Source organism: Lichenostomus cassidix, chromosome 17, assembly GCF_008360975.1.
Source record: "Lichenostomus cassidix isolate B80296 chromosome 17, HeHo_3.0, whole genome shotgun sequence".
NCBI lineage: Eukaryota > Metazoa > Chordata > Aves > Passeriformes > Meliphagidae > Lichenostomus > Lichenostomus cassidix.
The window spans coordinates 8,878,792-8,905,000 of NC_139497.1; the positions used below are offsets into that span (position 1 = coordinate 8,878,792).

General features: G+C 51.3%; 1 protein-coding gene across 18 annotated transcripts in view; it reads right to left on the bottom strand.

Annotated features, from left to right (window-relative positions):
- Positions 1-26,209, bottom strand: part of EHMT1 (euchromatic histone lysine methyltransferase 1) — a 119,755-nt gene that overhangs the window by 17,784 nt on the left and 75,762 nt on the right. For 13 of the 18 annotated variants that reach the window (XM_085076388.1, XM_085076398.1, XM_085076391.1 and 10 more), the window contains 15 exons: positions 25,039-25,213; positions 23,301-23,437; positions 22,357-22,545; positions 21,338-21,418; positions 19,267-19,408; positions 17,335-17,466; positions 14,186-14,331; positions 11,129-11,272; positions 9,185-9,411; positions 8,379-8,543; positions 7,224-7,306; positions 5,876-5,982; positions 3,894-4,016; positions 1,627-1,728; positions 918-1,022 (listed from right to left, as the gene is read on the bottom strand). In XM_085076388.1, the coding sequence (XP_084932514.1) occupies positions 918-1,022; positions 1,627-1,728; positions 3,894-4,016; positions 5,876-5,982; positions 7,224-7,306; positions 8,379-8,543; positions 9,185-9,411; positions 11,129-11,272; positions 14,186-14,331; positions 17,335-17,466; positions 19,267-19,408; positions 21,338-21,418; positions 22,357-22,545; positions 23,301-23,437; positions 25,039-25,213 (2,058 nt within the window). The remainder of the gene's footprint in view (positions 1-917; positions 1,023-1,626; positions 1,729-3,893; positions 4,017-5,875; positions 5,983-7,223; positions 7,307-8,378; positions 8,544-9,184; positions 9,412-11,128; positions 11,273-14,185; positions 14,332-17,334; positions 17,467-19,266; positions 19,409-21,337; positions 21,419-22,356; positions 22,546-23,300; positions 23,438-25,038; positions 25,214-26,209) is intronic. The other 5 variants (XM_085076383.1, XM_085076401.1, XM_085076387.1 and 2 more) reach the window with 3 other exon arrangements.

Sequence of the window (26,209 nt, forward strand, 5' to 3'; positions counted from 1 at the left end):
CATCCCACCCCTGCCATGGGCAGGGACACCTTGCACTACCCCAGGTTGCTCCAAGTCCTGTCCAACCTGGCCTGGGACACTTCCAGGGATCATGGGGCAAGATACACCTTTTTAATACTCTTAGGCACTCCAAGGGAAAAAAGTGAAACAGAGTATTAAGAAAAAAAGAAGCAGAGCAGTGCTGATACAATGACTCTTCTGAAGAAGGCTGGGGAAAAAAGGAGATACATTGCTGTATCTCCTTTGTATCTTCTCTATTTCCTTGTAAATCCCTGGGAAAGCAGCTGGCACAGCCCCACAGGCACTGCTGTCCCACAGAGCTCCCAGGGACTCCAGCACTGAGTGCTTCCCACTGGAGCAGGATTTATGGAGGGGAAGGGCAGACCCAGAGCTCCAGCACTCTGAGCTGCCAGCCTGGCCATGCTCTGGACACATCAGTGGCTCTGTGCTGGTGATGTCCTGGAAAAGCCAGGCTTTGACAGCTGCTGGCAGAGTGGCTGCCCAGTCCATCCAGAAACACAAACACAGCGTCATGCCCCTCCAAAGGCACACAGGGTGCCCCTAACCCACAGCCAGAGCCACTGCCCTGGGACAAACATGGAGCTGGTAAGTCTGGACTCCAGGGAACCTGCCTGGTGCAGTGTCAGTGTCAGCACAGCACCCAGAGGGATGGGAATCAGCAAGGCTCTGAGCTGACTCCAGCCTGAGAATTCCACACAGCAGCCTTACAGAGCAGCTGCAGGGAAAGGACATCCCACCAGCTGGTGAACTTCATCCCAGAACAGAGAACTCTCACCAGACACTCTACATACACACTGCATCAAGGGCCTGAGCCCAAAATCTGTCACCTCGGGTGTGTTTGGGGTTTAACCAAGGACTGTTTGTAATTCCTGCAGGAGATTCCCGAGGAGCCTTACGTTGTCCCGGATGTTGATGTCGGAGCCCTTGGCCAGCAGCAGCTTCACCAGCTCGATGTGTTTGTACTCCGTGGCCCAAATCATCGGCGTCCAGCCACCGTCATCCTGGCCAGGGACAGCAGAGGGTGACACAGGTGACAGCCCCAGCCCCCTGCTGGCCCCCCTGCCTCTGTCCCCTTCTGCCTGCACTGCTGCAGGTCCCTCAGGGGCTGCAGAACCCTGCAGAGCAGCACATCTGAGCCAGCTGGAGTTTATTCCAGCCCAGCATGCTGGCATGGCTCTCCAGCTTGTTCAAGTGCATGGATTGTCCAAAAGGCACAGCTAACACCCAGGCCGTGTCAAAGCTCTCACAGAAACTCCGTGAGAAGCCTGGGGGACCTGTCCTTGCCCCAGATGCAGCACTGCCTCACCCCACAGCGATGGATAAACCCCATAATGTGCCAGGCTCAACCCAGCCCACAGCACTGGCCATGATTGCCCCACGAGGAAAAGCAAATTCAGCAAATCCAGGGCCAAGGAGAGCCTGCAAACCAAGGGAAGTTTCCCTGAGGTCAGCAGAGAGGATCACCCTCCCTGGCAGATGGGAGGCCCATGGAATTGCCACCCTGCAATGATTTGGAGGTGTCCCCCAGCAGCAGGACTGTTGAGTGAGCACTCAGTGAGTCCCTGACCTGGGAAAAGCAGCTCCTGCCCCAGGGAAAGGCCTCACCTGGCAGTTGACATCCATCTTCCCGTTGGAGAGCAGGTACTGAACCACATCATAGTGCCCCTTCTTGGCTGCCAAGTGCAGACACGTGGAGCCCTCAGCATCCTGGACACAACAAGCACAGAACCAACAGTCAGGGATGCTCAGGAGCAGCAGAGAAGTTCCCAGAAGGAGCATAAAACTCCAGTCCACTGCCAGGAGGGCAGAGAGCAGAGTCAGGGCCAGCTCTGAGCAGAGCTTGGGAACTTTACACCAAACAGAGAAGAAGGCTGAGAGTGCCAAGGGCTTTGCAAAGCCTGGGGAAACCCCAAACCTTGGCAGTGATGCTCCCCTTCCCCAACAGCCCCTTTCCCACTCCTCTGTGTGCAGCAGAGCCAAAGGGAAGCAGAAATCCCTTAAAATCCAGGCAAAGTTTGCACTTTACAACAGAACAGTCGCCTTGTCTCAACTCAAAATGCTGCATTTCTCCAGGTTTTTTGCTGTGTTTTATTAGCCCAAGGCCTCATCCCAGCAGGGCACAGGGGTGTGGTGCCTCTCTCCAGAGAGACCACATCCCCAGCCTGCCCACAACCATCTGCCCAGGCAGGAGATAAAAAACAACCCGAAGGTTGAAAGGAAAAGTGCCTCTGGGAGCTGGAAATGCAGGGTCTGGAGGAGATGGACAGGCTGTGAGTCATGGTGGAGATGCTCCACACTCACACCAAACATCTCACTGGCTGCAGCCTGATTTTTATCAGGCTTTGATATCCCAGGAGCTTAGCACAGAGCAAGGCCCAGAGAGCAGGGAAGGACAAGGAAAGAACAGACTGAAAAAAAAACAACTCCTTCCAGCTAAATTCCTGGAAGCAACACCGGAGGTGAGAGTTATGGGATGGAGCTGAGTGGGATGCAGGGTGAGGGAGCAACTCTGAGCAAGGAGGAGACATCTCAGGTCAGGGATTGCACCATGTGGGCTCCTTAGGACACACAAGGAGTTTCTACACCCCCATAAGAGCCTGTCCTGTTTGAACAATTCCACAGCTTTCCCCTTGGATTGGCAAGAGCCAAGTGCACCTCTTCAGCCCCATGGAGAGCTGGAAGATTTTAATGTCAGGTTTCTTTAGGTTTGGAGTGGGACTTCTGCATCCTGTTAAGAGGAACACCAGCTTCACCCTGGGGTCTGAGAAGCTCCCACCCAGCCCAGCCCTGCCCCCCTCTGCATTCCCATGGGCTCCAAACACATCTGCCCCAGGTAATTTCTCATGGGAACAGCTGGAGCTGCTTCCAAACCAATGCTGCTGCTTCCAGAGGCCTGATTTGGTGCAAGAAACTAACTGACATAACAAACTAGCCTGGGCCTCAGATGTCATCTCAGGCTTCTAACTTGCTTTTGCAAGCTCAGAATTTACCTCCCTCCCTTTACCTTTAGGAGCACAAACTCCTCTCTTTTCTCTTCCACGGGAATAAATCAGGTGAGAGATGTCTGGAGTGCTCCAGGACCCTTGGGACAGTGGCCAGCATGAACCCACACATGCCTGTGCTGCCCTTTCCCCCTCCCCAGCTCAGAACCAGCCTCCCAAGGATCCATGTAAGGCTTGGATTGGGCAGCACTCAATACCTTATGCAACCCTGCCAGTTCCTTCCCAAACGCAGCCAAGAGCAGCAGGTTGTGACAATAAGAAGTTCACACGGGGAGGGTTCCTGTGCTCCAAATAGCATCTGATTTATGGGACTAATAAATGATCTGTATATTTTCCAAGATTGCAAAGCAACCAGAGCATGCTAAAGGCAAAGAGACAGCTGCATTTTATTGTTTTGGTTTAAATTAAAGGGTAGAGTTTAAAGATGGGGTTCAATTTTGCCACTGCAGCGTGACTGCAAGAATCCACACGTCAGTCCTTTGGAAAGGAAAGCTTCCTCTGTCATTCTTCCTGGCTTGGCAAGCACCTAATTACCAGCTCATTTTAAAGCATCACCCCAAAACTCTCATTATTAGAGTCTATAGAGAAGGAAACTCTGAAATCCAACTCTCCTGCAACAGATTTGGGACACTAAGGCTTATGAAATCAAATCCCCCTGACATTTGGTGCCACAAACTAATGGGATAAGTGGCAATATTTGCCCCAAACAGCTCATGGCAGCAGAAAAATGAGATAATGACACCCTCAGCCTTTGCTCCAAGACAAACCAGCCCATTTCCCCTCAGCCTGGGCACTTCCAGCCAAAACTTCAAGGAAGAAATGTTGGCCAGAGGCTTCCTCAGGAGAAAAAGCTATGGAATAAGTTGCTACCTTAGGATCCACTAGTGCTCCAGCCTTGATCAGGTATTTCACAGTTTCCAGGTGGTTGTTTTCTGCTGCTTCCATCAGTGGAGTCCTCTGGTCCTCAGAGCAGGTGTCAATGTTAGCACCAGCCTGTGAGGAGGCCAAGGCAAGGACAAGGACAATTAGCAGAGGAAGGATGTGGGAGTAGAGATTTAATAATGAGATTTCCCCCTGAAATTTAGCCATATTAAGCAAGGTGGGAAAAAAAGAGTAAAAAAGGAGAAATAAAACCAGGAAAGAAGGCAATGCAACTCCACCTGCTTTGGAAACAGCACACACTGTCTGCCTCCTCTCCTGCCTTCCCCAGCCAGGAAAGAACTGTAAGGAAGCCAACAGCTGGTATTAAATAACTCCTGTTATTAATAGATTTTGTACTCCTACTTTCTAGATATTGTTTGTGTAAGAATTTGGAAAAATCAGCCTCCTCCTTTCTCCAGCAGCTTTGTTTTCCCTGGTCTATCATTTAGACTAAAACAACCAGCTCTTCTCAATGTCACAAGCACCAGGAACAACTTGCTGATTGCAACAGAGGCAGGAGCTGGAAAAAATATCCTGGGAATTGGCTAAATATTCCTGTGGAAGTCAATGGCACCACTTCCATAGAGGTCTCTGAGCATATGTTCAGTTCAACCCAGTGCCTTCAAGCAGAACCACACTCTTTCCCAAACCATGGCTGTGTCAGGTTATCCTGCCTGCTTTGACTCCTGGGCTGAGCTCAGGAAGCACCCAAACCTGAAAGCCCAAAGGTGTCAGCCACACAGCTCTGGGCAGGGCAGGCCATGCAGGGGTGTGTGTGAGGCTCAGACCTGCTCAGAGCAGCTGATTTGGGTTCACCTGGCACAAGGAGCTGCTTTCAGGTGCCTCCCACGGAATTCCTTTATTTTGACTCTTTTCCACAGCCAGAGCTGTTTAAAGCAGAGCAGAGCAGAGGCATTTCAAGTGTAACAACCTGAGGCCATTCCCAGCCAAACACAGGGCTGCTGCAGAAGCCAGACAGCAGGGAGAGACAAGATGAAGCACTTTGGAAACAAACCAAGCCCGCTGATAACTAAATTGTTTGTAATATCTCACAAGTTGTGCTCCGTTTCCTCATTCCACTGTCTTCCCATGCAGTAATTTCAGTGAGAGCAGCCAGGTAGGTGCATTGCTGCCTTCAAAGAGCAACTGAAAGCCTGCAATTCCAGGTGCTGGAATGCACCATCCCAGCAGGATCATTTCCAAGGGCCACTCACTGCTGCTTTCTCAAAAGCCCTTTAAGGTTTCCCTATCCCACAGGGTAAACAAAACACACTTCCAGTTACACCAGACCAGGTGCACAAGCAGAAAAAAATAAAAACTGTAACTTTTTTAATGCTTCTTTTTCTTCTTCTCATCCTTTTGGAGCAGGCTCAACACGGCTTTGACCATCTTCCCTCACTTAGGACCCAAATCTCAGTCAATAAGGCAAACTTGCATCTTCCCTTCACTCCTTTCCACATGTGGGACATTTACACTGCAGAGGGAAATCCTGCTGGAGCTCCTTGGGTTTTGATGGAAGGGAAAACAAGGCCTGGCAGCTTCCAGGCTCCAGAGCCTCACTGCCCTCATCACAAAGAGATCAAAACAAAGAGCCTGGAGATCTCCTGCAGCCTGGCAGCACATCTGGCAGTGCCCAGCCTGCCAGCACATCTGGCAGTGCCCAGCCCTGGCTGTGCTCAGGCACAGATTCCCACCTGCCCCACAGTGCCCTGCATCAAATCTTCCCACACTCCTGGCCTGGAGAACAACACAGAAGGACCTTCAGAGGTTTCCTCCAAGCCCTCCCATTAATCTGCCCCACTCCTCCCTCAGCAAAGCCCAGGATGGAGGAGGTTTTTCACAGGAGGGATTTTTCCCAGCTGATTTCCACGTGGGGCAGAGCAAACCCCACAGCAAATGGCTTTTCCAGAGGGCTGTAAGTGGAGACAGACCTGAATGAGCATATGGCAGATGTCCACGTGGCCAGACTCGGCGGCAGCATGGAGAGGGGTTCTCTTACTCTGATGCTCCATTTTAAAATTAGGGTCAATTCCATCCACTGCAAAACAGAGCAGAGACACTTTCAACCACAATTCAGAGATTGAAGTGTAACAGGAGAATCATGTCTCAGCTAAAGGCTTTTAAAGGGTGGGTTCCCAGCCCATCCTCAGCCCTGCTCACGTCTCACTGCACATTTAACCAGACAGCTCTCAGGGCTGTCCCCTGGATATTCAATATGCAACAGCCCTCAAACCCAGAGCTTAGAAACACCACAGAATTCAATACCTTCTGAAGGCATTGCTATCTCTCCAAAGGCCACGTCCCTCAGATTCACAACTCATCTCAGAAACAACAAACACCACACGAGGATTAAAAGGAAAAAAAAAAATCACTGCTCGCTTTAAAGCAACACAGAAATTGGGAACAACACCAAGTTGGTACTACCTGGCCTCTGTCTCACCACTATTAACTGCAATTAATATTAGTGATCCTTGTTGCATCCCTGCAAACAGAGGGGGATGGAATTTCTCCACACAGGCTTAGGATCTGGCCAGGGATTCTCACAGCTGTGCAGAGACTGACAGATGATGCTGACAGCCAGACAAAGATGTCTGGCCATGATAACATGTTGTGTATGATGAGGCTGTAGTTAAATATCGATGAATAACATTTTTGTGCTATTGAAGGCTGGAACAATGGAGCAAACACTAGCTAGACAAAAAAAAAGAAGGAACTGATAAAGGGCAAGGACAGAAAGCGTCCAAAAATGTACAGCAAAGTACTGAAGTGGAAAGGAAGTGATCCTGAGGAAACATTGTGTCCTTCAGAGGGGGAGATTCCTGGGGGATATTGGTTGGTAAAAACAAGCTCAGCAGCTCAAAGGCATCGGGGGACAGGCACTGTGTACCCCCAGACAAACCCCATGGACTGAAGGCTCTTCCTTTTTGCTCTCTTGCTGATGGCTCTTGGCTTAAGCTACTCCCATCTTTTCCTCCTCTACCGGATGCAAATCTGTATCTATCCCACGGAGAGGGGACAGGAAAAACCACATGGAGCTCATTCTGGGGATCAAACCACACTCCAATGCAGCCACAAACCAGGAACAGTGCACACTTCCCAGAGACATGAAGCCCTTTCCAATGACACATCACTCGCAGGAGTGTCTCTCTGCTCCAGCTCCACTCCCCAGGGGCACTGGGGATATGAGGTGATGCCATGCTGGGAAGTGGCTGCTGGCACTGCCTGGCAGGAGCTGGGAGTGCTGCCAGCCCAGCCCTGGCACGGGGAGGAGGCACCTACCCAGCATCAGCAGGACCTTCTGCAGCTCCCCTTGCCTGGCAGAGAAGTACAACTGCTTCGGGTGGAACCGCAGCTTCTTGGGCCTGCAGGGAGAGAGGTGGAATTGATACACAGGGAAGGACACCAGGAATGTCCCACCCCACTGCCACCTGTGTGTGTGACAGTCTGTGCCACCCTGTTCTGGGCTGAGCCCCAGTGTGGGCAGCAGGGGAGGGGAGATTGTGCCCCTCTGCCCCCTCAGGTGAGACTCCACCTGCAGAGCTGCCTCCAAGTCTGGGATCCCCAACACAAGGAGGACCTGGAGCTCCTGGAGAGAGTCCAGAGGAGGCACCAAGGGGATCAAAGGGCTGGAGCCCCTCTGGAGCCAGGCTGGGAGAGCTGGGGGTGTTCAACTGGAGAAGAGAAAGCTCCAGAGAGACCTCAGAGCTCCTTCCAGTGCCTGAAGGGGCTCCAGGAGAGCTGGAGAGGGACTGGGGACAGGGGATGGAATGACAAGGGAGAATGGCTTTAAACTGAATGAGGGGAAATTTAGGATTAAATATATGAAAGAAATCCTTCCCCATGAGGGTGGGGAGGCCCTGGCACAGATTCCCAGAGAAGCTGTGGCTGCCCCTGGATCCCTGGAAGTGTTCAAGGCCAGGTTGGACAGGGCTTGGAGCAGCCTGGGATAGTGGAAGGTGTCCCTGCCCATGGCAGGAAGTGGCACTGGATGATGTTTAAGGTGAGTTCCAACCCAAATCTTCTGTGGCTCTTTGACAGAGCTCCAGAGTCAGAGTCAGCTCTCAGCAAAACAGAACAACTCTCCAGAAGGCGCTCTTAAAACTTCCAGCTCCAGCCCCAGCCAGCCTTGTTCCAATGAGGGCTGGATCTAGTCAGTGCTGCTCAACAACAAATTCTGGGTCTCACTGCTGTGAACAGGAGCTCCCAGAAGCTCCAGCTGCAGCTGAAGAGCCAGTGAAAAAATAAATCCTCCAGAAAAATCAATAAGACATTTAGAGCTGTAACAGTTCTCCCAAATCTGTTGGGGATGACTAATGAGTGAAGTGAACAAAAAAAGCTCTGAGTTGGGCCAAAATCCAGAGAAGATAAATCTCATTTTCTCTAGGTTAAGCAACTTTGTTGGGAACTGGAGTGACCCAATGGTCTTTTTCTTACTTTTCAGAGTCCAGGGCGATCAGGGCACTTTCCAAAGTTTCTTTAACTGGTCCCTGGGTCAAGCTAGTAGTAGGCTTTGGAAAAACTGAAGACCCAGCCATGTCAAACCCTTCAGCAGCCGAACTTTCTGGCTTGTCTTCCTCTGACAACCTCGTCCCAGTGCCACTGAAGAGGCAAAATGAGAGATAGCCAAAGCACAGCCATTAAAAATACACGACAGTGACTCTCTTACGCCAAAAAAGGAAAGCAAATGCATTTTAAATACAGATTAGTGTAACTGAAATCGAAACACAAAGCAATATATTTTACAGCCTTTTCAGTAAGAACTTGTCCCAGAAAGGAACTGCACTGCCCTGTCATTACATCTTGATGTACTCAGTGCTACAGGAGACCTAGGCACATGGGGCAAGGCTTAAAAGCCACCTGAACAAGGCCAGGTGTGATGGGAAGTCAGAGTACAGTTCAGCACAAGGCTGGTTTGGTTTGCCTTTCCCTCTGTGCTCTCCTCTCTTTGCCTTTGTGCTCATGGGTGCATCAGGAGCTGCAGGAATTGCTGTCACTCAGCAAACCTGGCAATATCAACTAACTGTCCATTCCTGACAACAAGAGGAAGGAATGGTTTAACTCCTGAGCCCTCCCATCTCCAGAGCTTTGGGGCAGCGAGCAACACCAAACAGATTCCTGCAGCTGAGCCTGGCTCAGCAGAGCCAGCCCAGGCAGCACTTTGCTCATCAGGAGGAGCCCAACCATTCAAACCAAAGCCTGCTCTGGCAGGAGCTCTGAGATCCCACATGGCCCAAGCTCACCTCCCCGTCGTGGTGTCGGCCCTGCCCTCCACAGCCGCCGGTTTCTGCTGCTCGTAGCTCAGGGACACCGTGGAGGTCGTGTCAGCCTTGGCTATCGTCACCTCCTTGGCCTTGGAGGCCTCCTCCCCGCAGTGTGGGCAGTAGCTGGTGTCGTTGACCTGCGAGGCACAGCTCTTGTGGAAGCGGTGGGAGATGCTGCTCTCCGGCTGACACTCCATGAAAGTGCCCTTAAAAAACCACAGAGAAGGAATTGAGCCCCAGCTCAGCCCCTGCCTCGCCCCTGAACACGCCGAGCTCAACCACTCCTTCACCACCTCTCTCGTCCCTGCTGCGTCCAGTACAGTAAAGCAAGCACTGCCACTTCTTTAGAAGAGAACAAAACCAAGGTAAAGGGGGAAAAACTCACTTGGTTAAGGACTGCAAAGCAAGGTTTGGAATTGTGCTTGGGAAACAGAACAAAGAAGTCCCAATTTCCAGCTCTTCCCTCTAACGCTTGACGTTCTCGCTTCTGTCTCTAGAAGTGCCAGTGCACTGTAAGGATGCCCCAAAAACTGGAAAAGAAAACTTCAGACCTGTGCTGAGCCAGCATTAAAACTACCTAAAACACAGCTGTACACAAACCATTCAAGAACCTACATGAATCTGTCCTTGTCCCCACTGTAACCCAAATTAGTGACTCTTCTGCCTGGACCAGCCTAATTAACCCAAACGAGCTCAGTGTTCACGCAACAAACTGGGCAATTCCTCTCGAAATTATTTTCCCTTTCTAAAAAAGTTCCTGCAACTGCTGTGCAGGACCCCAGAACTCCTTGCCCTGTGGTGTCAGTGCTGCCTGAAGCCCTGTTGTGCTCTGGGTTAGGGATGGGTGGCACAGAAACACTGCAGGTTCACCTCTGTGCACCGGGACACAGCACTGAGAGACAGAAGAGAGTGGAAGGAAAGGCCAGTCAATCCCCCTGTTCTCCTGAATTCAGTCCTCCCAAGCAATCTAATTAACTCTATTTCAGCTTTGCAAAATGCCTTGGAGGGTTTTGAGGGTTTTATCTTCTAAATGATCTTTGACTCAGCAGGAAACCCCAGGATGGCTCCATTTACTATAATAATGCTTGAAACTATTGCAGCGTTTTTCCTTGAGTCATCTTGAAAAATACCAGCGTCACACAATTAAGCCTCATCATCACTCCGTGAGGCCTCAACTGGTGCCTTTCAGCTTTATCCACAGGGAAAGCAGGACACTGACCACTAAAGGACTGCACCAAGTCCCTTAAAAGCCTCGGTGGCAGAGGTGGAAGAAGCAGCAGGAGATCACAGAGTTGGAAAAGACCTTAAATCTCATCTGGTTCCACCCCCCTGCCATGGGCAGGGACACCTTCCACTATCCCAGGCTGCTCCAAGCCCTGTCCAGCCAGACCTTGGACACTTCCAGGGATCCAGGGGCAGCCACAGCTTCTCTGGGAATCTGTGCCAGGACCTCATCATCCTCACAGGGAACAATTCCTTCCTAATATTTAATCTTCCTAACATCTAACCTAATTGAGATCTCCAACCCTGACTTGGTCCAGTGCCATCACTCAGGTTCCCCATCCTGAGAGGACACAGAGGTGTGGGCAAAGGTTCATTTACAAACCAAGCTAAGACTTTTTTTATATGATTGATCTGTACACAGAAAGAAAAACAAACCCTTGTTCCAAAGAAATTCCAAAGGCAAGACTTCCAGCATGTGAAATCCCTTTGGTAACACCCCTTGGGGGTCTCCAGGAAAATAAAGGTGATAATTTCAGCTACCCTCACATCCATCCTACTGAAAACACCTCCTGACGTGCTGTGGAACGAGGTGGGGCTGATGCCAGGAAGTCAGGAAACCCCTTTAGGGACCATCTCAACCTTCAGCTTCCAGCTACTGCAACAGGTACCCCCTTCCCTAGATTGAGAGCACGGACTTACTGCAGTGCAAAAGTATCCACAGCCAGGGCAACACTGGTGTTTCACCATCCTCCCTCTATGGTCCTCACACAGCACCAAAAGCTGGACTTTGTTAGACGGGCGCATCAGTTCATACTTAACCACACTGTTTGTGCATCGGCCCAGCTGGAACAGGAGAAATTAAAGGAAATGAAATTACTGGAGACCACAACACTCCCTGTGCTTGTGCGGAGGAAGATTTTTGCACGCTGCCTCGAGGAGGCCTGGCTTTTTCACAGGAATTCAGCTGTGTGCCAGAGAGCATTAGCAGTGCAGCAGGAAGCTGTGAAAGCTGCTCTCAGGAAGGAATGCATCATTTACTAACTAACATGCATGTGCACCCCGAGTCGTTTGTTCCTTGCAACAACAACAACAACAACAACAACAGAAAAAAATGATAACTGGAAACAGGCAACAGCCAAGCAGCAGAAGGGGCAGTCCCAGGGGCCTGACTCACACAGCACACACTCTCCTCTTGCCAGGAAGAGCGAGTGTCAGTGACCAAGAGAACGAGACTGTACGCACTAAATCTTGGTCCTGCTCACAAGTCCGAGTCACAGCAGATAAAGGGAAAAATAATTGCTCCTCCTTGCCAGCGAAGTTATCGTCTGTACTGCTTCCAGCACTGGCCCCTGCCCAGACCACAGGGATGGAGCCAGGCTTTCATGAGAGCTCAGCTAAAGTCATGTTTGAAGCGGGTTTTCCAAAGGATTTCACCAATCTACAGCTCTGGGCTTAAAAATCAGAGAATTGCAGAATCGTGGGATGGTTTGGGTTGTAGGGACCTTGAAGTTCATCTTGTTCCAAACCCTGCCATGGGCAGGGATGTCTTCCACTGTCCCAGGTTGCTCCAAGCCCTGTCCAGCCTGGCCTTGGACACTGCCAGGGATCCAGGGGCAGCCACAGCTTCTCTGGGCACCCTGTGCCAGAGCCCCACCACCCTCACAGGGAAGGATTTCTTCCCAATATTCCATCTCCACCTGTCCTCCTTCAGTGTGAAGCCATTCCCCCTTCCTAACCCTCCACACCTCATGCCCACCTTGCCCTGTTAATGGCAGCAGCTTCCAAAATTGGAGTTCCCTGCTCCCAACCAGTGCTCCTTGCTCTGCTGCACCAGAGGATCAGCACCTCCTGCTGCTGCCCCACTCCTATAGCCACCACACTGTCCCAGCTCAGCTGTCACCTGCCAGCACAACACCACACTCTTTGGGTTCTGTTTCAAGTTCCCCTTGATAATAATCTTGCTTTCCCTAAATACCTGGCAAAGGAGATTTAGAAGCTAGGAATGGAAAGGTGAAAGGCTGCTCCAAGGAAAGGTCCCTTGGAGGGAAGGTGCAGAGTTTACTGTCCTGTGACAGAGTCAGTCAGGGACTCAGTGCCACAGACTGTCCCTCTGCTCTAGCCAAGGATTTGCTGCTTTTTCTCAACAAACCTAAACTTCCTCTCTAATTTTTTTAAATTCCACTTCTGCAGAAGCAACACCCCTGTGGGAAAAGAGACTGGATTTTAACCTAGGCTCATCATTCACCCTGCCATCTCCAATTCAGCTTTCCCAAAGTCCAACTGCAAAGCCTTCCTGTGGTTGGGACACCTTGGCCAGACTGATCCCTGTCACCACTCTGACCCTGGGGGCTGCAGGGGTGGCACAAGGGGACTATGGAACTTTTCCTGAGGAGGAATTTTACTGGGCTGAGGAAATTCCAATAACATGTGGCAAGCTGCACTACCCATGCAAGGAAGACCCTGCACTATTATGTCACATTTTATTATTTGTTAGGAACTCTAAAAAAAATTCAGGATGATTAATTGCTATTTTCCAACCATTAGAGAGTGCAGCAGGGTGCTGGTAACTATTTTTAACACTCTCCAAGGACATGACAGTCTGGAGAAGCCACTATTCACACATCTAATATTCCTACAACATCTCTGAGTCATTTATCCCATTATTAAAAAGAATGTAACATGAAGCATGGCCTTTGCTGTTCCTCCCCGTGATTTATCCAGGGACAGAACTCTCAAAGCAATGTAGACAGGAGCAGGAATTCTTTCATACACCTCGTGTTTGTTTAGAAACCCTGAGCTCCCCCATCTCTGATAATTCTCCCAGGACATTCTCTCATTAATGAATTGATTTTGCCACTCTGGAAATTCTTCTCCCTACAGACACAGAAGCAGAGGTGGTCTGTGAACCAGATTATCCCTTTATCCCTCCATCCATCCTTCTCCTGGGATCCTAGAGGAGAACCAGGGATATTCTCACTCCCTGTGCTACCACCAGTGAGTGTGAGGGTGCTGCAGTGAGGCTGAAGCTGAAAAGAAACCCAAGTGCCTCCCAGTACAAGGAGAATCCATCAAGTGCATTCCTGTCCTGCAGTTCTCACATTCCAGATTTTGGAATGGGGTCACTTCTGCCACTTCCTTCCAGCTTTTGGAACCAGCAGAGCCCAACCAGCCCAGCTGTGACCAACCCCAGGGCAATCCCTGTCAGTCAGTCAGCCCTGGGGCTGCAGAGGTGCCAGGACATGGAAGCTTTGAGACAGAAAGAGAGGAGGAGAGAGGAAGGCTGGGGCAGCAGAGGCCATGCCAAGCTCCTGAAACTCAACACGTGGCCACACAAAGGTTTGCAGCAGTTCCTTCATAGTCAAGGGAAACCAATCCTTGACTGGATTCCCTCCCTTTGATGCAGGTTCATGTGTTTTAGCCCACTTGGCCTCAAGTGTGAATGTTACATCAACCAGACCCAGCCACACAGGCCAGGACAAGCCAGAGAGACCCACCCAGAGCCTCTCCCAGCACAGACACAGCACCTCCTCCCCTCCCAGTTGCCTCACCCCAGTACTGGGACAGACACAGAGTGCTGGAGCCCTCAGCTGAGCCAGGGGGACACTGGCCCTGCCATTCCTCACACCAGTGGGGTCCCAGTCTAGCAGGCCCAGAGCCCCCGAGTGACCCCACACGTGCTCCTGGCACAGCTTTTCACTCTTTAGGGCTTTGTCCTCAGCACAAAAGGCTGTGGGCAGCTCAAGGACAGGCTCCTACCTCGTTATCCACACTCTCCGTGGCCATGCACTGGTTGTTGGCTAACGTGGTGATCTCTCTGCTTTTGGGGGTTTCCATTCGACAGCTACACAGGGGCACCTCCTGGAGACCATCCACTTCCATGGCTTCAGGGCCATTGGAGAGACCTGCAGTGCAGAAAATCAGGAAATCAACTCGAGTTCTCCTCCAGGAGAAAGGATTCATCAACACCAGCCATGTCCTGGGACATCTTCCCATTCCATGTCCTGAAGGCTCCCAAGGCTTTAGCTAAACACTGTAGAAGAGACCCTTTCAGAGCAGCTGGAGTTTGCAAAAGCCTCCTGTACTTTTCCAGGTCCAGCCACACTCAGCTGACCGTGCTGAAATCAAGAGTGGTAAGTTAAGATCAGGTTACTCCGAGAAAACATCAGCAAGGCAAAGCAATGAGGTGCAGGTTTTTATCAGCCTCTCTCTCCTCCCCACAACACTGGGCTCTGGCACCAGGAAATTTGTAGGAAACCACCCAGAGCTGGAAATTTGAATAGGCAGTGGAGTGATAAATAGAGATGATCAGGAAAGCACAAACTCCTATTTGCAAAGGCTTATTACACAGATGGGAAAACAAAATTTCTGGGACTATTTGGTCTCAGTCAACCAAGAATTATTTATTTTGGAAAGAGAACAAGCCAGGCAAAAGAGAGCAGCAAGATGCTCCCATGTTCTTGCCTTTTCCTCATGTCTTTCTCTCAGATGTTGAACATTTACAGACCTATGAAAAGGTGGATAATGGGGTCACCACCAGGTATGGGACACAGTGGGAATATTCCTGTGATTCCTCAATCAATCACTGGGTTACCCAAAACTGCAGAACGCTGGCCTAGTGACAAAGGGGTTGATTCTAACCCTGCCCTCCTCTTCCAATCCTGCCCCAAACCATCTCCTTGCAGTGTCTGCAATCCAGAAGCAAATCTTTTTGGCTGCTTCCCCTTGGAGTACCCCAAGCTTTCCCACTGCTACAGGATTGACTCACACTGAGAAGAAAGCTTGCTGCTATTTTCTAAGCTTTTGACTGGAGAGTTGTTTTGCTGTGAGGTTTTGCAGATTAACTTCATCCCTGGGGGAGGTCCCTCTTCAGCTGGCCTGGCAATGGCAGCCTTCCCCCAGGGCACTCTGCCCGTGCCTCTGACCCTGCCAGCCCCTTTCATCCCACCAGGAATTCCTTCAGCCAACAAGTTGCAAGCCCAAGCCTAGCAAAGGGATATTTCAAGACATACAAGACCAGGGAAAGTCCTCGCTGTTTTCATGTAAAATCCTGTCAAGATCTTAAAGGTTTAAGATTTTTCTCTGGGAGCACAAATCACAAAGCTCATTCCTCACCTTCCGAGCTGTCACTTCCCTAATCTGTTTGACATCCAGAGGCTCTGGTGAAAGCATCCCTCATCCCTCCTGACCCTCCCTTGGTGGGGAAGGCTCCCACCCTCCCTTTGATGTGTCTCTATCAAAGGAGCCAGACAAGCTTTGAGGGAGCAGCAGGGACAGGCGGGAGGATCCAGGCAGGAGATGCTGGATGTGAGGAGAGTTCAGCCCTGGGAGCAGCAGCTGGGCTGAGCACCCTGAGCCCAGCACCAGTCCCTGCTCCTCCCAGGGCTGAACAAGACATTGCTGAGGGGCAGTGGCAGCGATTTTGAGGGGATGGTAAATCAGCACCTTTCAGGGAATGGAGGGGAGCTGCTGAGTGGGACAGGAGGGCTAGGACAGGACCTTGGAGCCTTGGTGAGTGCACTGCTGAGCTAATGTACCCCACTGGAACTGGGATCCCATCTACACCCTCACTCCATTACAGTGCCATCCCAGCACAATCTCTACCCTCACCCATATCTCCAGGCCCAGCACCATGCCCATCCCCATCCCAAATCCATCCCTGTTCCTATCCCAGCCCTATCCCAGCCTCATCCCTATCCTCATCCCAGCCCCATCCTATCATCATTCCCATCCTAGCCCCATACCTATCCTCATCCTCACCCCCAGCCCAGCCCCATTCCCATTTCTTCCTCATCCTCAGCCCCATTTCCATTGCTATTCCAGATCTATCCCTATCTTCATCACAGCCAGTCCCATACCCATCATTGTCTTCATCCCCATCCCCGCTGCATTCCTACCCTCAACCCTAGCTCCATCCCTATCCTCATCCTCATCATTATCCCCAGCCTAGCCCCAGCCCCATCCCTAACCCAACTCCATCCCTAACCTCATCCTCAGCCCAGTCCCAGCTCCATCCCTATCCCCATTGCTATCCCAGCCCCATCCCTATCCTGACCCTCATTTCAGCTCCAGCCCTACCCCTATCCTCATTCCCACCCCTAACCCCATCCCATCCCATCCCATGCCTATCCCACCCCATTCCCCTTGCACTGCGCGCTCTGTGGCCGCCAGGGGGCAGCCGGGGCCCCGCACGGCGCCGCCCGAGGAACAAAGGGACCCCAAACCCAGACTGACCCCAACCTGAACCTGACCCCAAACCCAAACTGACCCCAAACCCAAACTGACCCCAAACCCAAACTGACCCCAAACCCAAACCTGAACCCAAACCCAGACTGACCCCAAACCCAGACTGACCCCAACCTGAACCTGATCCCAAACCCAAACCTGACCCCAAACCCAAACTGACCCCAAACCCAAACTGACCCCAAACCCAGACTGACCCCAACCTAAACTGACCCCAAACCCAAACTGACCCCAAACCCAAACCTGACCCCAAACCACCCCAACAACCACCCCAAACCTGACCCCAGACTCAAACTAGACCCCAAACCCAAACCTGACCCCAACCCAAACTGACCCCAAACCCAAACCAGACCCCAAACCCAAACCTGACCCCACCCTAAACCTGACCCCAAACCCAAACCTGACCCCAAACCCAAACCAGACCCCAGACACAGCCCTGACCCAAACCCATCCCCGACCCCAATGCCAAACCTAACTCCAAATCCAGCCCTGACCCCAAACCCAGACACAAAACCAGCCCTGACCCAACCCCAGCCTTGACCCCAAGCCCAGCCTTGACCCAAAGCCCAGCCTCGACCCCAACCCAACCCTGTCCCCAAACCCAGCCCCAACCCCAGCCCAACCTCAACCCCAAACTCAACCCTGGCGCCAACCCCAGTACTGACCTCCCACTGGCGAGGAGAGGATCCCCTTCACCCGGAGATCCAGGGAATCCAGGGACACCTCCATGTACTCCATGCTGTTCTCCTGGCCAGGGCCTTCCCTGCTGCCCAGCGAGGCTTTATAGGCTTCAGCACCTGGATGGGAACAGGGGATTTACACAAACCCCACAGCAACAACCCACCTGAGAGTGTGGGGTCACAGCTCAGCCCAGGCTGCTGCAGGCTCCCTGTGGGAACCAGGACATGCAATGTGCAACATCTGGGCACACAGGGCACAGCTGGGCACTGCTCCGGTCAGACTGAGCTCCCACCTCTGCCCAGGCAGGGAATGACAGGAAGAGAATAAATGAGCCAAGTTCTGCCTCTGCCATGGCACGAGGAAGGGATGAAGCAGGGCTTGAGCATCCTCCTGCCCCCGAGCTGCTGCCCAGGGCTCAGCTACAGCCAGGCAGAGCCAGCTGCACCTCGGGAGGAGGATGGGACAGGTGACATTCAGCTTCATGGGAGGGGAAACACATCAGAGGCAAGTTCTGCCTCTAAGTGAACAGAGCTGCTGCTGGGAAGAGATTGTGGGAGATCCCTCAGAGCCTGAGTGGCAATTTGCAGTCTCTTCACACTCCCTTGGCTTCGTTTTCTCTGCTGGTTTGCTTCTCCCAGTGCAGCTTGGCTGACAGAGTTTGGTTACCCTTTAAGACAAGCTCCCACCTTCACTGAAGACTTTCACATGCAGACTGGCAGAAAACCAGTCTGCATCTGAAATGCAGAATTAGAGATTTGCTGTGATGGGGACCAGTGGTCCCTGGAGGACCAGAGGAGCAAGCCAGGTGACTGCCAGAGAGCCCAGGCAGGGCTGAAACAGTCCATTAACTCAGAAGTACCAAGGAGCTGCTGATACCAAAATGGTCTGTTTGCCATGTTGGCACGGAATTAGCAAACCCAGAACAAACCTTTGGTGGCAGTGGGTGTATGAAATCTGAGCAACTATCTACTTTATCTCTCCCATGCTGTTATCTTTACCAAAGAAGCAGCACATCCAGCCTGAACTCCTGGCTCTCCCCACCTCACAGCTTTCAGCAGAAGCCACTGAAACCTTCCTTTAGTGCTGGGTGCTGGTTTGTCCTGAGGACAAACAAGAGTGACCCCCTGAACAACAGCCATCCTTGAGATGGGCCTGAGGCAGCTCCTCACAAATGTCGTGGTGCTTCAAAAAGGAGTGAAGCCAACCTGCACTTTGCATTCAGCTGCACAAACATCCACACAAAAGCAATGGAGCACCATTCCAGGGTGTCTCTTTCTTTTCCTTCTGCAACCAAACATGCTCCCTCATGGGACAGGTCCCACACAGACATGGGTCATGGAACCCCAGACTGGTTTGGGTTGGAAAGGACCTTAAATCTCATCTCATCCCACCCCCTGCCATGGGCAGGGACACCTTCCACTGTCCCAGGCTGCTCCAAGCCCTGTCCAACCTGGCCTTGGACACTTCCAGGGATCCAGGGACAGCCACAGCTTCTCCAGCACCCTGTGCCAGGGCCTCAGCACCCTCACAGGGAACAATTTCTCCTGTATATATAACCTCAATTTCCCCTCTTTCAGTTTGAAGCCATCCCCCTGTCCTGCCACTATCAGCCCATAAAAAAAGTTCTTCTTTCTCCTTTTTGTAAGCTCCCACGGGGACTTTTCTGGATACTCCAAAATAAAGTGATTCATGACCAAAGTAACATCCCTCCAGCATTCCAAGGACAAAGCCACATGCTCTGCTGCTCCAGTGCCACCAGCAGCTCCTGTCACTGACAGCCAAATCCACAGCCTGGCTTATCCCAGCCCAACCTTGGGAAGGAAGAATGAGCCCTGCAGACTTAGATGCCTCAGCTCCTTCCCCTACACCTGGAAGGCTCATTTGGGTGGAATGAAGGAACAAACCCCATGAATTACCTAGCACAGCGCTTTGTTTCTTTTTATTCCTCCGTCTCCTCTTGCGGGTGGGTTTCAGCCATGGACTGTCCGTCTTCCCTTTCCTCTTCAGCAGCTTCTTCTTGACGCTGGACTCGGAGCTCTGAAGGACCAGAGAGGCCACCTGCACGTCAGGCATGGTGACACCAAGGTCCCTCACCCAGCTCGAGGTGTGTGAGAAGGCCTGAAGGACCAGGGCTTTGAAACCAAGGGGTGCTAAGATGCCTTTATAGCACTGAAAAGGAAACTCAGGCACACGTGTGGGTGGATTTCCTGTCAGTTCAGCAGTACAGGCTGCACTTTCTCTTCCATGGAGGCCCTCACACCACGCTCATGAGCAGCACTGCAAGTGGGCAGGCACCTGCATGCTTCCAGCTTCTCCCCCAAAAAACTGGAGAATCACAGAATATCCTGAGTTGGAAGGGAGCCACAAGGATGACCAAGTCCAGCTCCTGGCCCTGCACAGACACCCCACCCTGTGCCTCAGAGTGTTGTCCAAATGCTTCTTGAACTCTGGCAGAGGGGCTTTCAAATGAAAATGTTCATATTTCTCCACAAAAAAGCCGTTTTGCACTTGAAGAGCCACCTGGCAGGGCTGGGGTGGACCCAGGGGAATTGAGCTCTACAGCAGCAGAGCAGCCCCTCTGTGAGGCAGGCACAGGGCAGCACAGATTGATCATGCAGCAAATATTCAGCCACGTGGATGAATTCCAACAGACTTTGGGGTTTAGTTCAAAAAAATACAGTTGTGTGGGGTGGGGTTTCAAAGTCAACACCAGAATAAGAATCAGGCACCCCAACCCTGCCAGGGTTCAATGAATCAATCATAAAATCCATCTTCAGACTGAAACCATCAGCTCCTGATGCTTATCCAGCTCCCAGTAAAGCCTAAGGAAAAACCTCCTGGATCAGCTGGATCAGGCCCTGCTCTCCCACTGAGGCACCACGTGGAGCTGAGCCCTGGCTCTCTGTGCTCCCCAAAATCCCCGAGTGTGGGCTCAGCACGTGGCTTTGCCCCAGCTGCATCACTCTGCTCGTGGGAGAGAGGTTTGTGTGTGAGCCACTGCTGTCTGGGGAGCTCAGCGACTCCCCAGAGCTCAAACCACTGTCCAGCATGTGGAGATCCCACCTGGGGGTTGGATGTGAGTCTCAGCCCAGCCTTTGGTGGGGTCTAACACCACAGACTGGCCTCAGCTACCCCAAAAAAGCTGCACTGCTCCTGGAGTGCCAGAGCAGGGGGAACGAGACCCTGAAGAGCTCCAGTGATTCACTTGATGTATTTTGTATGTGTGATTCTACCTTCAGCTCAAAACATCAAGAAAATGAAGCCTAGAATTTTCTCAGGGTGACTGAAGAGTTGGGGTGCCTTAAATGCTGGCTCTTTACCTTGAGAGGCTGTGGAAAGGGAGTGAAAATTTTAAGGAAAAGGGGAAGGTTGGGGACAGAGGCAACCAATTTTTTTTTAACTCATCAGATTCTCTTCACCAACCACCTAAAAATAAAAATTAGAAATCCCCAGCAGCTGCTGAAAGTCTTGCCCCGGTGCTGTACAACCAAGGTCCCAGGGAGAGTGTCTGTCTGTCTGTCTGTGCTATTTGCCTCCCTGATAGGAGCTGCTCATCTGGAACAGTGAATTTCGGCTGTGAACTGTGTCAATGGATTTGGGAACAACCCCACCTGAGCCCAAAAAAGCCCAGCAGAACTTCAGGTTGGTAAGAAAGCTTTGCAGGCTCCTACCACTTGCCAACTGTGCACCTGAGGAACTCAAGCACCCTTAAATACCTCTACTAACATTGGAATGATTAAAAGCAGTCAACACCTTGTTGAAAACAACAAAAGCCCATTAGTTAGCATCAGAAAGCAATTAAGTGTACCACAGATCAGGGTTAAGCACCTTGTGGAAAACAATACTCCGTGTGTGGGTGGTTTCAGAGAGTGAGTTTTGTCAAGGAGACTTGAAACTGCACCGCTCTGGCTCTGCTCTCTTTCTGGCAGCGGTGCAAAGGGGAAAAATTATTATCAACAGAAAACCACGTGCAGCAGCCCAGCTTACCAAGTCAGACTCGTCTCCATCCTCCTCCTCCTCCCCAGATTCTGCAGACTCTTGCTCCTCCTCAGACTCACCATCGTCGATCTGCAACCACCATTTGCCCAAGAACAAGAGTCAGTCAGGTCGGGTCTCCCAAAATAGAGCATCCCCACCATCCTGATCCACCCAGCAGAGCATCTCCCACCATCCTGATACACCCAGAGCATCCCCCACCATCCTGATACATGCATCAGAGCATCCCTCTCCATCCTGATCCACCCAGAGCATCTCCCACCATCCTGATCCACCCATCAGAGCATCTCCCACCATCCTGATCCACCCATCAGAGCATCTCCCACCACCCTGATCCACCCAGAGCATCTCCCACCATCCTGATCCACCCATCAGAGCATCTCCCACCATCCTGCTCTGCACATCACAGCATCCCCCACCATCCTGCTGAGCCCCCATCCAGCAGAGCATCCCCCCAGCTCCCAGTAGGCACATGCACTAACAGGGCAGGGACTCCAAGGCTGCAGCTCAGTGAGTTTCAAACACATTATGGAACATCCATGGGGGTGGCAGAGAGGTGGGAAATAAAAATTCAACTCCAGAATAGAGTTTTCTAACCGAACTTCTGTGATAATCCCAAACCTGCCTCATGCTTTACTATGTATCATAATCCAGGGGAAAAAGGCAACTAAATTGTTACAGTGCTTAAATTGTTACAGTGCTTCCCCAAGCAAGACTGGGAAGATGTCTCCTGTTGTTACAGTGAATCCTAGAACCAAAGGTGGTGGGGGTTCTGCAGAGTGGATCACAGAGCTGTGTAGAGCTGGAACTGGGGGGAGCTGGGGAGACCCTCGGAGGGGGAATGGAAAGCAAGAAATGGTCACCAAAGAGCCTCACTACCATTGCTGATCCTTCAGTCATTTTGCAGGTGAAAAAACACCATAAATTGCTTCAACTGATGCCCTGCTATCCCAGGTGTCCCAGCAGTGTCCCACCCTGCTCCTCAGGCCCTGCTCAGGGATGGCAATCACCTTCCTGACGTTGTCTGCGTCGGACACGCTGTCCTTGGAGGTCCTGTTGTCATCCACGGGGAACATGGCTGCCTGATCTGCCCCATGATCATCCTCCTCTTCCAACTCATCCGAGTCCTCCTCTTCAGAGTCCACATCTATGCTTTCCCCATTCACATGAGGGCTGCCATCCCCCAGGTCCTTGTCACTCTGGAAGTCACCCAAGTGCAGGAGACAAAGACAACATCAGTTCCTGGGACAGAGCAGCTGGATCCATCCCAGACCTCCTCTGTGCTGGGAGCTCTAATGCTGCCTCTGGGTCCCCACAGGTGTCACCTCACCCTGCTGGATCTGGGGAGTCATTCCTTATGTTTCCATAAGGCATTAGGGGAGGAGAACCCAACTCAAACATGGAGGAGCAGCTCCACCAAGGGTGCAAGAAAGTTTCTAAGGAATGGAAAGGGAAGTTACATGACGTTGGGATTTTCCTACTAGCACTGTTCTCCTTGAATTCTAAGACCAAACTCCAGGACATGGGCTGCAGCAAAAGAAGAATTTAATCCGGAGTGAGTCCATGTCTAAACTTTTATAAGTAACCAAGTGTTTTGCTGTGCAGCCTCAAGCTGCAACACGAGACCTTGAGGACACTGAAAGAGAAAGGTCACACCTGAGGCATACTTGAAATCTCTCCAGATTCTCAGGATTCACAGGACAGAAGGGGAACAACCACTGGGAAAGGTTTGTTTAAGAGCAGGGATCTGAACAGCCACTCTGAAATAGTCACTCCCAAAGCAGCAAGGCTACTCCAGGCAGGAAGCTGCTGCCAGAGGGAAGATGGAAACTGAGAAGGGAAGATGCTGATCTCAAGTCAGCACATCCCTGCACCTCCACGTGGGCTTGGTGGCCACAGAAAGGGACATGGAAGTGACAACAAAAATCCCCAGTGGGCTCAGTGCTGCCCTTACCTTGGCACCCACAGAGGAATGAGTTATGCTCTTAAACATCTCAATCATTGTTCTCTGTTTTAACACTTTGGTCTTTTTCTTGGGAACCAGGCTATAGGTTCCCATTCTCCGTTTTTTCTTCCGAGATACTGCAGCAGCTGGAAGAGAGAAGCAAAAGGAACCCAAAGTTTGCTCAGGAATGAAAAGAAGGGAGAGAGTAGGAGCTGTATTAGAGAGGGACTTTGGACAAGGGATGGAGGGACAGGACAAGGGGGAATCTCATCCCAGTGCCAGAGGGCAGGGAGAGATGGAATATTGGGAAGAAATTGTTCCCTGTGAGGGTGGGCAGGCCCTGGCACAGAGTGCCCAGAGAAGCTGTGGCTGCCCCTGGATCCCTGGAAGTGTCCAAGGCCAGGCTGGACAGGGCTTGGAGCAGCCTGGGACAGTGGAAGGTGTCCCTGCCATTGCACAGGGTGGAACAAGATGAACTTTAAGGTCTCTCCCAACCCAAACCTTCTGTGATTCTATGAAATCACACTTGAGGGCACAACCTGAGAAAAAGGTTTCCCACTTCAACTGATTTATTTACAAGTCAAGCAGAAAATGACACACACAGATGTGCAGACACACAAACAACTTCCTGCCAGGGCTGCAAAGCTTCCCAAATTCTGAGCACCCTCTGCACACTCCTCCTGGCCCCTCCATCACCACACAAATCCTTAAATTATCCTGCATTTGGCAGTGCTGCTAGTGTTGTAGGAGGCTGAATGGAATCCAATTGCTCAAATAGAGACTGCAAGGCCAACAATACCCACTGACAATGGAAGCAATCTGACAAGAACTGAAGAACACACAGGGAAAAGGCACCTTACATAAAGCGCTGTTTGCCATTTAACCTCATTTCACACCTACTAGGGAAGTCTGTTTGATTCCTTTCACTCCTTTGATTGGGTCTTAATTTGTTAAGTCTCCCTCTTGGCTTTCTAATCAAACCAGACATCACAGCTCCCTGCCTGCTGCTGTCTGTGGTGAATGCACAGCAGAAGGATGCTTGGTGCACTCTTGCAGGAACAACCAGCTTCAGCACCACTGCTATTGCTTGCACTTGCACAGCCTGCTCCTTGAAAGCATTTCTTCATCTTCCATGATAAGGAAACGTCACCAAAATTTATGAAGAGACCTCTAAAAAAAATTCTGTGAACCCAATTAGTTTTATTTATAAGGCTGCAGTTCTTGGTAAGCAGCTGTGGTGATATTCAAAGTCCTTCAGAATTGATAGAAATCTCATCAGAATACCCCAGAGGAAAAAGGGATCAAAGTGTCTCCTGCAAGAAAAGCTTTTAGCAGAGGCAGGAGAGGTGCCTGGCAGAGCATACCTGGGGGGACTCTGCACCCCAGGACACAGTGGGGCAGCAAGGACAGCACGGGAAGTGCTCCCTTCACTTGGGAGAGGACTGCAGCAGGGCACTGAAGCAATGTCCCCTGGCCAGCAGCAGAGGGGAGCAGCAGGAGCCTGGGGACAGAGTGTCACACCTGCAGGCCACTGGCAGAGGGAGCAGAACATACAACTGTGACACACAAGGTCTGGGGCAGCACAGCAGCCGTAGAGGAAGGGAATCCTGGAGGGGTTGAGTGGCAAAAAGGTGCTGACAGAGGTTTTAATCCTTGTTAACCTCCTCATCACCCACTCAGCCCCACACACAGCTCTGGGAGGTGGGTGCTGCTGAGGATTCCAGCATTCCAGCCCTTCCCTTTTTACCTGTCTGCGACTTGGTGGTGGCCACATAGCTCTGGTTCTGAGGTAGTGACTGGTGAAGGCCCGGGAGAGAGGGCAACAACGGCTTCACAAAGTCCAGCATGTTCTCAAACTCCTTCTCCTTGGATTCTTTTTGATCTCTGCTGTCTCTCCCATCTTTGGGGTCTTTACTTGCATGCTGAAAAACAAAAGGCAGTTAAACTCAGCCTCTGCATTAAATAAATAAATTTTTTAAATCTAAGAAATTAATTCAATTCCTTTCTCTCAACTCTAATCACTTCCATCTGAAGGCAGGACCACACACTCCCAGCAGAAGCACACAGTTTCTGCTCCAGCACGTCAGGGGACTTTGCATAAACTCTCCCAGCCTGGCTGAGGTGACTCCCTCGGTGGCTGGAGGCTGTGAAGGTGACAGGTGAGCTCACAGAGGTAATGACAGGGATCAGAGCCTGTTTGTACAGCTTTGGGTGGCTCTCCAGAAGAGGAACCAACACAGCCATTCCCAGGAACACACCCTCAGCGTGGCTGCCACACCAAGCAAGCACAGGAACACTCCTGTGGAGCTGTTTTGGGAGAGCAGGCAGCAAAGGAAAGAGATCTTTCCTTCTGGACAGCATTTGGCACCACAGAGCCTCAGCAAAGGCTCCTCTCTAACCCAGCACACGACAGAACACAGGCTAAGCAGCTCTTTATGTGACACTGCAGGTGCATCTCCAGAGACCTGCCCAGGCTTCCCCAAAACCAGCTACCCCTGCTCCAGCTGCTGCTATTCCAAGCCCCAGGCAGGCTCCAGACTCCTACTGCAAACTAAGGGAATTCTGTAGTTGCCTCTCAGGCACCACAGCAGCTCACAGCTGCTCTGATTTGAGCTTTTACTCAGTATAAAGCCTCACCCTGCACCTCTGGTTATGAGAGAAGGGTTCCTACAGCTCCACAGAGAATCATTTAGGTTACACAAGACCTTTAAGGTCACCAAGTCCAAGCATTAACTCAGCAGGGCCAAGTCCACCACTAAACCATCTCCCTGAGTGCCATTTCTCAGCTTTTGATGCTACTTCAGTGTTTTCTCCTCTAATTTAGGAAACAATCCCCTTCCTGAGTGTCTAACTCCATTTCCTCTACCCTAAAAGCCTCAGACAGAGAGGTGCAGACTGTATTTGTGTCTCCCTTTTCC